The sequence below is a fragment of the Hoplias malabaricus genome, chromosome 12 (genome assembly GCF_029633855.1).
Source record: "Hoplias malabaricus isolate fHopMal1 chromosome 12, fHopMal1.hap1, whole genome shotgun sequence".
Taxonomy (NCBI): domain Eukaryota; kingdom Metazoa; phylum Chordata; class Actinopteri; order Characiformes; family Erythrinidae; genus Hoplias; species Hoplias malabaricus.
Genome location: NC_089811.1, coordinates 40,799,670 through 40,814,343, shown reverse-complemented (window position 1 = coordinate 40,814,343; position 14,674 = coordinate 40,799,670). Strand labels below are relative to the sequence as shown.

At 37.9% G+C, this 14,674-nt stretch overlaps 1 protein-coding gene across 2 annotated transcripts; it reads left to right on the top strand.

Moving 5' to 3' along the window:
- Positions 1-1,300: 1,300 nt before the first annotated feature.
- usp37 (ubiquitin specific peptidase 37) lies at positions 1,301-14,412 on the top strand. 2 transcript variants are annotated; one of them, XM_066686745.1, is made up of 24 exons: positions 1,301-1,441; positions 2,781-3,046; positions 3,498-3,651; positions 3,757-3,851; positions 3,943-4,058; positions 5,532-5,609; positions 5,847-5,935; positions 6,026-6,119; positions 6,243-6,398; positions 6,508-6,639; positions 6,724-6,847; positions 7,525-7,730; positions 7,859-7,976; positions 8,165-8,244; positions 8,340-8,504; positions 9,121-9,168; positions 9,268-9,400; positions 9,531-9,747; positions 9,933-10,093; positions 10,217-10,277; positions 10,574-10,689; positions 10,862-10,931; positions 12,064-12,202; positions 13,583-14,412. In XM_066686745.1, exons 2-24 carry the CDS (start codon positions 2,873-2,875, stop codon positions 13,662-13,664), a joined length of 2,808 nt encoding a protein of 935 aa, XP_066542842.1. In that variant the 5' UTR covers positions 1,301-1,441; positions 2,781-2,872; the 3' UTR covers positions 13,665-14,412. The 2 variants fall into 2 exon arrangements, with proteins under 2 accessions (XP_066542842.1, XP_066542843.1); XM_066686746.1 differs by lacking the exon at positions 1,301-1,441 and adding an exon at positions 1,456-1,673.
- Positions 14,413-14,674: the final 262 nt, after the last annotated feature.

The window sequence follows — 14,674 nt, the reverse complement described above, 5'->3', positions numbered from 1 at the left end:
TTAATTGTCCATAACCGCTTATCCAATTCATGGTCATGGTGGGTCCGAAGCCTACCAGGAATCATTGGGTGCCAGGCAGGAACACACCCTGGAGGGGGTGCCAGTCCCTCTCAGGGTGACACACACTCACACCTATGGACACTTCTGAGTCACCAATCCACCTTCCAACATGTGTTTTGGACTGTTGGAGGAAACCGGAGGAAACCCATGCAGACACAGGGAGAACACACCACACTCCTCACAGACAGTCACCCGGAGGAAACCCACGCAGACACAGGGAGAACACACCACACTCCTCAGTCACCTGGAGGAAACCCACGCAGACACAGGGAGAACACACCACACTCCTCACAGACAGTCACCTGGAGGAAACCCACACAGACACAGGGAGAACACACCACACTCCTCACAGTCACCTAGAGCGTGGCTCGAACCCACAACCCCAGGACCGTAGTGCTGTGTGACAGCAATACTATACCCGCTGCGCCGTGCCATCAATTTTAATTAAAATATTTTAAATAAAGCATTTATTTCCAGGTTGAGTACATTATACATACAGAGTATTATAGAAACATTCAATGTGCAGGATTAAAAAGTAAGGAGTCACATTAATTTGCTTTAACAAATTTCAGCATAAGTCTATAATTGCAAACCGGTCAGTTAAACTGAGCACTTGTAAAGAGCTGTTGGACCAGTTAAAACATGGACCAACAAGAAACTCCTTCAAGAAGTCCAACCTTCTGTGTGGCCAAATAATTTGGTTGTTCCCAGGCAGCTATGTTTAAAAGTTATGTATAAGTATAAACAAAATGTGAAGGTTGCCAAGATAGAAAACTCTAAGCAATACTTTGAAAACAGAAAATGCACAATGAAGCAAATGGAAATTGAGGGGTTTTTCCTAAAACCAGAAGATTCAGTTATTAAACACAAAACTTGTGTTATATCTGATTTATCTATGCTTTAGAATTTATCTATATTAGTGTGATTTTTGCCAGACATATATCTACAGCTTTTAAAAATGAAACATAAATGTTTTTAACAATATATTCTTATTAAATAAGTTGTTTTTCCACAAGCTAAATCCATTTTAACACATTTCTGTGGATATAACATCAAAAAGTTTGTGTAGTGGCGGACACACAGATAAACACAAAAAACAAAATTAAATAAAGTTGAGAAAGACAGAGGTTTATTTCACTAAGCGCGCACAGCATAGTTCACATCGTATTTCGGGTTTTTATCTGCTGCGGAGTAATACGTGCCCAAAACACATCAACCTGAATGAGCAAGTCTCGCGTTGTTTGCGCTGTTCTCGCCTCCCATTTCCTCTCAGTTTTTCGTTCCCGCCATCACCGCAGCGCGCCGCATGCCGGCAGGTCTCTGCACAGGACACGGCATATTCACTGCCATTATAACCTGCCGGATTAAGCCTGGAAACGAGGTATAGAGCCGCTGCCTTCTTCCTTCTAAGTGGAAGCGGGCTGTGTTTTTCTTCAGATAAATGGTATAAATGTGCAGCAGTGCACTGTGGAGGCTGGTCACTCCGGCCTTTAGCTCCGTGCTAATCATTTTTACAGATCTTGTATTTATTTGTTTGCTTCATATTATCAGCTACGTACGTCGATTTTCTAAAGTGTCTCCTACCTGCAGTGCGGCAGGCATAATGTTATCAAGTAAGTTTCTCAGCTTGCGGACAAAAGTGAAGTTTGCTTCTAATTGGACAGCTTCTTTTTCTAATTTTCCGCTCCACCTTAAATGATGCAGCGGTAACGTTGTTGCGCCTGAAGCTGAGGCGCTGGAGTAGAACTGCTGCGCCATTTAAGGTGGAAGGGTAAATTTGCACAGCAAGCCAATTGCATTCTCTCCCGCTAGCCAACATTGACCGTTTAATGTGTAGTTTGATAATTTAACCTCTTGATTGTGTTCCACCGTTTGACAACCACAGATACGTTGTTTTGTTGGTTATTTTTCAGTTTGTACGTAAAAGCTGTTTACACGCCGTTGTTGTGGCCCACACACGACGAGTTAATGTTAACTTCGAAATGTAACATTGTTAAGCTAAATATTTTGTGGTTAGGTTGATACTTTGTCTTTCGTGCAGACGTTTCGATGTATATATTATCAGCGTGCCTCAAATAAGCTTTTAAGACCATAATATAACAGTTCACCCGACACTAACCTGAATATTTACTCTTTAGCTTCAGAGTTGTTGAACTAATTTGGTAATAAATATACATGGGTTTTTCCATATCTTTAAGTGCATTTTTTAAACTGCTGTTTTAACTTCACTTCGCGAGCCACGTGAAAGTTGTTGATGGTCCCGAGGCTCAGTGACTCATTGCTGTTTCGTGTGTTCAATTCAGTTGTTTTCAAACGTTAAGGTCTCTTCGGTCGAGTATTATTTGTTTTAATGGTTTTCTAAGTGGAAACATCCTATACGGAGAAGACATTTAAGCAGACCTTTTCTGACATTATATATATATATACTTATGTAAACATATTTTTGAAATCTAACGTCCCTTTTGCACAGGCCACGTTTAATTCTATTTTATAAGTATATTTTAAGTTTAGCAAACAAAGTCATGCGGCATTTTCTTCGGTCGTGGATGAGCATGCTTCCATCGAAATCAACATAAAAGTAACAAAACAGCTGAGGGACATCCAGACTTTTGCATCTGACTGTATGAAGTCAAACTATGCTGATTACTGTGCAGCACTGAACTGTGGTGTTTGTTACCAAAGCGTCAGTCCTCATCCTCTTTCTCTCCCTCCTTTGTTAGGGCCATTGTGAGGGGCACTGGCCTCATCTGTTCGTCCTCAAATCCATAAAAAAGCTCTAGATTTAAGCGCCTCGTGTCCAGTTCGCCCACTGATGGCTGTTGCAGTCCCCAAACTGTCCAGCGGTGGCGCTGTCCGCATCCGCATCACCAGCCGGGAAATGGGCACCAGCAGATGGAAAGAAGGTGTATTTGAGATTCATGAGAGGGATAACAAATCAAATCTGGTACTTAAGTTCAACAGTGGTGGGACTCCCAAAAAATTTCTGGTAAGAAAATATTTAGTCAATAAAAGTCCTTGCAGAAAAAAACAGGTCTGTGAAGTATTATTTCAATTCAGTATTTGATAAATAGTTTGTTCAAGAAGTGCAACGTATTTAGGGAAAGTTGGTCTAAAATGTCTTCATTTGATTGGATGTGTAGTCAGATCTACTTTGGAAAACTGTTCCAATGACTGATTTCTTCACTTTTAAACATAATATAATTTAATGATGAGTATTTTTCTACACGTCACGTTTACATATTGTTTGAAAACAAAATCTGTGGTTAACATGATTGATAACTGGTAAAATAAATGGTGAAAAGTTTATCAACTGACAAACATGTAAAACATTTGAAACTGACAGATGTATGTATATATAAAAAACATGATGCAATTGTGAATAGAATTTGAAGGCAGTGCGGTTTTTAATAAAAAAAAAAATTTCCCCCTGTTTACAGTTGAACCAGAATGTGAAAAACGTTGTTTTGACTCACAACCGTGTGTCGCTGACACTTAAGGACACAAATGTTGTCATTTTTGAAAAAATACCTGTAATAGTTGCTAAGAAGTTGAAGGACTACCTTGAAGCAATTAAACAGGGAAAACATATAGGTAAGTTTGAAAAATACAGTTTACAATGGTAGCATCTCTAAGGAACCAGTAAATATTTGGAGAGCACTCTTTATGAAAATTTCATTAATTCATCCATTCCATCAGCTCTGAAGACGAACCAGGGAAGTGCAAGTTTTGGATTAGTACTCGGGAATCGAACGGTGCAGAATGATCCAAGCTTATCTTCTTCAGAAAAACAGGTATTGCTATTTTACTGACCTTTTTTGTAAATCGAATGTCTGTGCTGGGTGACTGTTAACCTCCGTTGTGTCTTCGGTCTGTGCTCATAAGACAACACCAAGACGGGCAAGTTTAGACAACAAAGAAGAAAGCGTTCCCCGGAAGCCGCTGGGCAGTCCTAGTCGAGTCACGTCAACACCTGTGCGTGGTGGACTCTCTGAGAACAGGTTTGTACATTTTGAGGTTTTTCACATATTTCTTTAAATGTGGAAAAACCATTATTATTAATGTTGTACAGCACTCAAGCTTTACATTTCAGTGCACAAATTGGTAAACTACACAATATTAGACAAAATTAAACCATCAAATCAGGTGGATATAAGATCATATGAAAAAAATACTAATTTGAAAAGAATTAAAAAAGACAATTTAAAGAAAATCATCAAAACAATGGATAAATGAATGCTTAAACAAATAATAAATGCAGATTGCTAATTATAAGTTAAAAGAATATATACATTTGTTTATTATTATTATTATAGTTTATTTTTTTTGAGAGTGTTGGTTTTGTATTTTGATTAGTATAAGGTTATATAATTAACATGGATTAATTTTTGAGTACATTACCACATTACGTTGAGTATCTGGAGCTCCTACCAACCCAAAAATTCTAAAATACAACAACACAGTGACGTTTTTATGGTCTGCCTAAAGACCTATTCAGGGTACCTTTTTTATCTTAAAAAGATCCAATGGTGGACAAAGTACACAAGCCAAGTTAAAGTACAGATACTCAATGTAAAATATTACTACAATAAAAGTAGATATATTACTCCACTTCAGTAAAAGTACAAAAGTGTAAAAGGGTGTTTTTTTATTTTTATTTTTTGGACTTGTTGATCTCGCTGTACTGATTTTCAGGTTTTGGAATAGTTCTGGTTTTGACCTCACTTCAGGTATTGTGTTAATTTACACAGTAAATTGTTAAAAACTGTTAAATAAACCTGTGACTGATTCTCACTCTCGGTTTGGAGTGATTAATGACATTTACAAATCTGTGAACCATGTAATATGAATGAATAGTAGTCACTGCTGACTCTAATGAAACGGTAAAAATCATTTTGTTAATTCCTAACGGTTCTAAGGATTCAAACAAGTGATTGTTTACGGTTTCAAATACACACAGTTAAAATAGTATAACAGCATAAACGGTTAAAATAAAACATCTGCCTTACTTATTACTTGTTTTTAGGCAGAGAAACTTGAGGAATAGCAGATTTTGATAATGTAGTGGAGTAAAAAGTAAGATATTTGACTGTGAAATGTGGAGTTAAAGTAAAAAGTCAAAGACATTTTCTTTGTTATTGTCTAGGAGTGAGTTAAATGTGGTCGAATTTAAGTCAGGTGGAACTTAGGAGCAGCAGAATGTTACCAAGCACTTTTTAAATAGAACTCCTTTCGTAAACAACAGCAATTCAGTGTGCTTTACAGAAACGACGTAGAGATATTAAAGTAGTAAGTGCTGTTGTACATCTCTGCTGTGATGTCCCCTTTCTGTCGGTAATACTGTCTGGACACAAGTGCCATTGAGCTGTTTACTGATTTGCCAAGTTCAACACTTCTGCTTACAGTTCTTTTAACATGTAGATGTGTATACCATGACTTCTTGTTTGAGCCGAACTTGTGTGTGTTTACTCGAGGTGTGAGAAGAGGAAGAGGCTGTTGAGTTCGGATGCTGACATGACCGAAGACTATCCGAAAGAGAATGACTCCTCTAGGTAAGATAGGTCTTTCGAATGGCCTCAAGATTTATCAATGCAAATTATTACCATTGTTTTGGAGACAATATTTCATAACTTAAAACTCTGCTATATAATATACCAAGTAAATGACATGGGTAAAGCTGATTGTAAATTTTTTTTTACTCAGTTATGCCTTGAAATCTGTAAGCATGATTTGTCTTGAAACGTAAACACCCTGTTAGGGGTAATTTGTAATAGGCTTCTTCTTTTCAGCAACAATAAGGCAATTTCAGATCCATCCAGGAAATATCTGCTGAATTGCAAAGAGAAGTTGAAGCAATCAGAGGAGAATAGGACCTCAGGTTGGTACATTTCGAGGAGGTCGTGATTGTGGATTTCCTCACTTATTTTATTGTTATTTATTGTTTTGTGTATTATTTGTTCACAAACAGGTCCCCTTGCGTCTGCACCCCTTCAACCGTCATCTTTCTATAGCAGCAGAACAGGAACTAAAGACTACTCACAAACGCATTCATTCTTGGACAGGTAAATGATGACTTTTTAGTTCCTTGTAGTTCATTATTTATATAAAATGTTGTCGTAATATATAACCAATAAGAATGCACTGAGCAGAGTGTGTTTAAGTTCAAATGGATTTTTACCATAAAGGTCCACCAGTACAAGCCAGTCCCCCTCAGCCAAAAGAAGCTTGATGCTGCCTAATCACTCCACTCCCTTCAAGAAAGTCCGCCCATCTCTGGAATATGGAGGCTGGAATAAGCAAAGACCTTCCGCTCTAACTCAAGCTCAGCCTCAACTGCAGGGGTGTGTTTTTTTTGTGTGTGTGTGTACTCACCTTTACAAGCAATTTTTGATGATTCCAGTGCAGTGGTGTAATACTTTTTTTGGATTCCTCCCACACCCCCGTTTGTAGGTTCTCCAACTTGGGAAACACATGCTACATGAATGCCATATTGCAGTCACTTTTCAGCCTGCCCTCTTTTTCACATGACCTGTTGAAACAAGGCATTCCATGGAAGAGGGTTCCCATCAACGCCCTTTTGAGGTACTGCTGCATCACAATATGGGAAGTATTATTTCACTTGGGTTCAAATTTTCACATATTTTATTTTTTCCCCCTCTATTTCAGACGATTTGCTCATTTGCTTGCCAAAAAAGACATCTCCTCTCCCGATGTTAAGAAAGATTTGTTGAGGAGGGTTAAGAATGCCATTTCTTCTACGGCTGAGCGTTTTTCTGGGTACATGCAAAATGTAAGAAATTGGATTAGATCTGTTGTTTGCTTACAATACCTTACTTTTATTTCCTCTAGTACTTTAAAACCTAGTCTTAATTTTCTAAAAAATCATCTGTTTATCAGTCTTCGGCCATGTTGCATTTGATTTAAGATGCATTTAGTTACAATAGGCAAGGTTGTGACTAGGGATGCGTTTAACAAAATATGATAAATTAACACAGCTATAAATTTACTGAAATGCTACTTATTTGTCACTAAAATTAACAATTGTGCAAGAACTTTGCAAAGCATATCTAATTCAAAATAAAAAGTCAAACTTCTTAAAATATATTTAAATATATAAAATGTATCGGCCAAACATGTAAGTAGCTTTGCTTTGTCAAACACAAACAGTAATCAGTCTTATTTTTAAATATTTAGTGTAAACAGAAATCCAAAACAATATCTAGCAGCTGAACCTGAGAATAAACAAATAACTTGGTCAAATACATTCAGTGATAAAACATTTAGTGCAATTCAAAATAAAATGTAGCAGCTGAAAATTTGAAAATAAATGGATCGGTCCCATGGATTGGCATATTTATCCAATACCAGGTTCTTCTAATTTTGTTAATATCGGGACCAATATCTGATCGTAATATTGGATCAATGCATCCCTAGATGTGGCTTAATTAATTAATACTTTGCCCTCAGGATGCTCATGAGTTCCTGAGCCAGTGTCTGGATCAGCTAAAGGAGGATGTGGAAAAGGTTAATAAGAACTGTAAGAGCGAGCCCATGGCCTGGGATGAGCCTCAGGGCACAAGGCTAACAGAGGAACCGGATACTTCACGAATATACACTTGTCCTGTCACTGTCAACATGGAGTTTGAAGTGCAGCACACAATCACATGCAAAAGGTGGGATCTGTTACTAATATATATATACATATATAATGTGTGTGGGGGGGATAGGTATTACAAGTTATTCTCAAATGCAGTGCACCAAATAAATATTTGTGGTATTTCTCTTATTACATGACACGCAGTTGTGGGGAGGTAGTGACAAAGCGTGAACAGTTCAATGACCTGTCAATTGACCTGCCTCGCAGAAAGAAAACTCTCCCTCTAAGGTCTATACAGGACTCGCTGGATCTTTTCTTTAGGGTAAGGTTATTTGTTGTTGTATGCATCTCATCGCAATAACACACTTATAACATATTTAAATACTTTTTGATGTTTCTGACAGATTTTTGTTTGTTCTTTGCTCTTTCACATGCTTTTGGGTTTTTGTGTTAGAACATTTAAATTTCTTAGTGTGAAATAGCCATTGAGTATTTTGGTCATTTTTGTAGATGGAAGAAATTGAATATTCCTGTGAGAAGTGCAGTGGGAAAGCTGCTACGGTCTCACACAAATTCAGCAGGCTTCCAAGGTTTGATATGCCATTTGATATTCCTTATTTTTAATGTCTGCCAAATCTGTAATACACAGCTTAAGCTCATTACCCGTTTCCTTCCTGTTTTTCAGGGTTCTGATTCTTCATCTGAAACGCTATAGTTACAATGCACAGCTGTCTCTTAACAGCAAGCTGGGCCAGCAGGTCCTGATCCCAAAATACCTCACTCTACTCTCCCACTGCACAGAGAATACGCGCCCCCCACTTAGCCTTGGTTGGAATGCTCATTCAGCCCTGTGAGACCCTATGCATGATTCACTATAATATCTGGCTCTCAGTGTTTGATCACAAAGCTATGTCAAATAAGCGGTTTTCAGTCTTGAATAAGTGTTATACAGACCTATTTTTTATTCTGATTAAATTCTTCAGCTAATAGTTAAACCTTTTTTTTTTGGTTGAGAATTTGATATCAAGAAAAACACAGAATGGTATTGAGAAAAAATATCTGTTTTTTGCCAGATTTATAATGTTTTGAACACATTTTGAAAACAGTCCAAGTGCAGATGCTGAGAGGAAAGATCAGACTGATGCCATCTGTTGTTTGTGTTCAAAACATTTGAATCTACATTTTGCCAAAAATATAATGTAAATATAATTGATTCATAAAAATGTGAGCTGTGTAGCTAGTCTTTGTTTTATTTTTTTAAAAAGGTGATGTTGAATATATCAGCTAAATTCATTAGCTTGCAGAAATACAAAAATATTGTTACTTATTTGGAACATGGTTCAAGCTTTTAACCGGGACATTTGCTTACAAAGGGCAAACATGTTTGAGGAAAACAGTTTTACATTTCTCTCTCTCTCTCTCTCTCCCTCCCTCACACCCAATTTATGTGCAACATGTTATTACAGAGCCAGAACATTGAAAACGTCACAGTCTGTAAACTCCTCAACACTACGGTAAGGCAAAAGATATTGTAAAGCCCTTCTGAATATTGACTTCCTTTTAAATGTACTTTTTTTTATTACTCTTTAAACTGTACATTTCTGTGTTTACAGGAAAGGTCCTATAAAGTCTGAGAACACTGTCACCATCCTGTGTGACTCTGATAGTGAAGAGGATGTAACAAGAAAAGTTCATTTTAAACATCGACTTGACGGATTACACCCAGATGATGACAGGATAGAGGAGGTGAGCTGATCAGCTCATCTTTCACTTGGTATCTATTCCTGAGAAGTGGTAGAATTTTGTTTTTTTTTTTTTAATTTCTGTATTGAGTTGGAGGAAAATTTATTTGGGGGATTTTTTTCAACTGGTCCAGGCACAGCATAGTGGCCCAGTGGAGCACACAGAGTTTACAGGGATGAATGATGATGAAATGCTGGCTGCAGTTCTCGAGATGAGTCGCCATGATGCTGGTCTTTCTGGGCCCAATGACGATGAACCAACCAGCAGCCCTGATACAGGTTTTGGGGATACAGATGCTCAGGAGCTTACTCAGCATTTGGACCTGTTGGATGGAGATAAGCCCTCTGGAGGTACAGCATGCAGTGGTCTTTTTATTAGGATTCCACATAAGAATCACATGTAACAAAGTCTTTTTAAATTATGTCTAATATTTATTTACTCTCCATTTGATCTTTTTCAGTGCAATGGGTAAAAAGCAAAACAAATGTGTTTTTAGTGGTTGTCTTCCCTTGAAATACAATTGTCTATCACTCAGATGTGCTGGGCACTTTGGACCTGACCATGGATGAGAACAAAGAAAATCAGACTCCAGATGGGGTTCAGGGTGAGCTGGACTGGGTGCAACAGTATAATTTGGATCAGGAGCGCGAGGAGCAGGAGTTACAGCAGGCCCTTGCACAAAGCTTACAGGAACATGTATGTCTGTTTTATATAGTCCTGATGTGGCTTAAACGTAATATCGATCAGTCTTATGTTTTGAATTTACGTTCACAACAAGTTACATGGAAAAATCAATATTGAGATCATTTCTATATGCAGGAGGCAAGGGAAATGAGGGAAGATGATGATCTGAAGAGAGCAACAGAGCTCAGCTTGCAAGGTGAGGTTGAGAACTGCTTTAAAAACCTAAAGCAGTGGTCACCAACTCATGCCATGTATATTTTCCTTTCTGGGGTGCTCTGCCTTCAAGTGGTATTTAGTTCCACCCACAAGCTGCTATATTTGCTCCAGTTAATTTACATAGTTTTCAGTCTTTGGTCGTCTGAATCTTACAATAGGAGGGCAGTAAGATGTATACATGTTGGAACTAAAGTCCTGTAGAAAACTAGATTTCTATGAATAAGATTAATGACTACTTATTATTTTTTTCCCCTCTATTCTGTTTGGTTTGCTTAGAGTTCAACAATTCCCTTCCTGATTTGCTGTGCTCTGATGATGACTCAGGCAATGAGGATGCTCTAGACATGGAGTATAGTGAGGCAGAGGCTGAGGAACTGAAGAGGAATGCTGAGGTACAACTACAAGGCAATTAAGGATTTGCATGCATTCATATCCCTGTTCACATTTGAATTACATTATTATAAGGCAATAACTTAATGTGAATAAGGAAACTGAATAAAATATACATTTGATTTGATTCCATTTGGTTACAGAACATTTCTTTTTAATTCTAATTTTTTGCAGAGTGGTGAGCTCACCAACTCCTTCAGACTCATTAGTGTGGTCAGTCACATTGGTACAAGTTCATCATCAGGTAAGAATATCACAAAATAGTAAATTTATACATTCATTCATTATATGTAAGCGCTTATCCAGTTCAGGGTCACGGTGGGTCCAGAGCCTACCTGGAATCATTGGGCGCAAGGCGGGAATACACCCTACGCCAGTCCTTTACAGGGCAACATACACACTCACACTTACGGACACTTTTGAGTCACCAATCCACCTACCAACATGTGTTTTTGAACTGTGGGAGGAAACCGGAGCACCCGGAGGAAACCCACAGACACAGGGAGAACACACCACACTCCTCTCAGACAGTCACCCGGAGGAAACCCACGCAGACACAGGGAGAACACTCCTCATGGCATTGAACTTACAACCTCCAGGTCCCTGGTGCTGTGTGAATGCGAAGCTACCTGTTGGAACACCGTGCCGCCCTGTTATATTCATTTTGCAGCAAAATTGTTGCTGCTGCTGCTTCAGAATTTTATGACATGGCATGAATTCCAAATTAAAAACTACAGAGGGCTTTTAATTTGAAACGATGGATACAAGGAAGAGTAGGGAAGATAGAAAGGTAGATTAAAGTAGCTAACATTAAGTTTGATAGGTTTAAAATATTATAATTTAGAACTAACCTAAAGTCAATCTCTCACCAGAAGCCCTGCGCCATGTACAAGACACAAGCACTTAATCTTGATGCATGACTCCGAGCTCTGTTTAGTTGCTTAATGCCACAACTTGCTATGCAACATTTTGACAGCACTAAATTAAATTAAAAAAATATCCATACCAAAAAAAGCCACAGTAGATCATGCGATTGGAAATTTCTACAGAGGAAGGCAACCAGTTCTTCACTAAATAAATACTAAAGCTAACCTTACTACCTTAGCCCTGTATGGCTTGTATCTCCCAGCTCAAAAATAGCCAATTTGTGAAGAGGTAGTAAACTGAAACCAATTGTGTCATGCTCTCGCTTCCTTTTGATTTTCAACAGTGGGGTGGGGGGCTGACACAGCTGCTGAAAAAATTCTAGCTGAAACACTAGGTTCTTGTCCTTGTTAAACAGGAGTACCTGCTTTCTTACTGTTTCAACATCTCAAAAATGTGGCTACCTCTACTTTTTTTTAACTGCATCAATGACGATGTTCCCCACTTTTCAGGTCATTACATAAGTGATGTTTATGATATGAAGAAACAGTCCTGGCTCACTTACAATGATTTAGATGTGTCCCGTACCCAGGAGTCTACTGTTCAAAGGGACAGAGACAGAAGTGGATACATTTTCTTTTACATGCACAAGTAAGTATTTGACATGACTTCTATCTGTTTGACTACGTTCACACAGCAGGTAAAAGTGCCCTGAATCCGATGTTGTGTTCTGCTGTATAATATGACGTATATCTGACATCAGTATGAACAGATCATGCTCTCAAACTTGGCCGCATGTGAAAAAGTAGGATGCTTCAGTCTCGCTGACCAGAAGGAATTCAGTTTTCATACAAAGCACTTTAGTTTTTGAAATGAAGTAATGGGTCCGGACTGGAGTTTGACCCTCACAAAATGACCCTTTTCTTTATTAAAGACTTAATTAAAACACTTCACTCCAATTGCAAAATTGCCGTGTCTCTCTCAAACACAAGGCCTCCAAAGAGAAGCAGACAATGGAATAACGGAGAGTAGGCGGTGAATGTGGGGAGACGAAGCGTAGATACGGCTTAACTTAGCACGAATTTCCATGTCTGCTATTTACACTAATGCTAAATTGCTAAAGCTACAATGTGCTAATCTTAAAAGCTCACTCAAGTCTGGGGGGCGCTGGGAGACTCGCCTATTGGGGTCAGTGGCCATTTCCAGCCGCCGGCTCGGAGGAGGCTCGGGTTCGTTTCTAGAGTCGTGGTTCGTTGGTGGAGGCAAAAAATATTCAAATGCCTGGTTCGTATCTTGGAAAGTTCGTTAGTAGAGGTTCCACTGTACCTATGAATTTAACTGCCTTTGTACAATTGCAGACCATGAGAAACAGACTGGGACATATTCATTTGTGAATAGTGAAACATTTTTATGATTTGTCTAATTGGTGGAATATATATATATATATATAAAATAGAGAGAGCTCTCTCTCCATAGACCAGTCCATTTCCATGTCCTAAACACATCAAGGTAAAATGAAAAGGCTAAAAGTCATAATGCTAAAGTCACATGAAATCAAATCTGGCAGTTCAGAGGGAATCACATTGTTTACAGATCGGATATGGATTGGATTTCAATGTCACATACAGAAGTGGCACTTTTTTTTTTTTTTTGTAATTTAAAGGTTTTAAAAAAGTTTGATTCAATGCGATTTGTGCTGTTCACACAACCACAGGTGGATTTTAGTAGTGGATTTGGGTCATTACCTGCTGTGTGAACATTGATTTTGTTAAGTGGTAATGGTTTGTTAGAAGGACGTTTTACTTAAAGAACCCATAAGAGACAATGCTGAATTTCTAACTATTAATATGTAACATGCTTCAAAACCTGTTTACGAATACATCAATGCATAAAAAAGCAATTCCCCAGATCCACATGTTTAGCCAACAGAATTATTCTGATGAAATACATTTTTTTAAATTAAAATACTGTTAAGAGTGTTTTCTCCAGATAGTGATAGTGGCATTTGATGTGAACGTGTTCTCTCCTCAGAAATGTGTTTGAGGAACTGTCAGAGCTCGAGAAGACGGGGGGAAGCTGTGACACCAGCCGCACCGTCCTGCAGCCACTGTGAGAGGTGGGGTCACCAGGCCCTAGCTGCTGTCAGATGGGTACATGGGGTGATGAACGGATGAGTCTAGGGTAGAAGTAACATCTCTGTCCAATACTACTGATCACCGTCCTCACATGCTCCCCTACTTTAGGCACTTTCTTTTTTTTTTTTCTTTTTGTTCTGATTTTCCATCTGGTGAAATCTTGTCAATCTTTCTAAAAAATAAATTCAGCATTGATGTTGTTTAACTCCCTGTAACAGTTTGAGGAAAAAAAAAACACAAACAAACAATATACTGAGTTTCTGAAGGATTTCAAATTCAGCCTTGAGACATTTGTTCTTCTATTTTTTTAAATCTTCCTCTTTGCTGAATATTGCCTTTGATAAAATAAACGTCCCTTGGTGGAAAAGCCTTTATGCATTAATAATTTCAGAGCAAATGTCTGAGGGTCAGGGCGTGTTTGTCTCTAAAAGCTATTACTTTTTTTTTTTTTTTTTTTTTTTTTTTTTTTAACTTTTCCAAAATTCTTTCTGATCTATTAAATATAAAGATATATTCTTATATGTTTAAGGGTGGTATGGGGTCTCTGTTTCATGTTTGATATGCAGCTGAAAATGTTGTGCAATATTTAATTTGCCATTTGGCTTTTATGTCTGTCCTATAGCGATGAAAGGGTTCTGGTTTATATTCAAGGCTTTACTGACTGTTTATTGCTATTTTAATCATTTTATAAATATAATCTAACAAGCTCAATGATTAATGTAGCTTGTCATTTTTTTAAAAGGACATTTTTGAAGGCTTCTTCATGTTCCTCAAATCTAAACCAACTAAAGTATTGTCTTTCCACCTGCATAGAGCTATACATTGTGCGTGTTGCAGGATTTCTTTTTTTTTTTTTTTTTTTTTTTTTTTTTGGGGTAGGGCCTCTTTCCTCAGAACGAAGACAGATTAAAGAAGCTATTTCAGTGTGACGTTGCCTTTTGTGAGGTCAGCAGATGTGAATATTTATTTTATAACTTTTTAACCACTG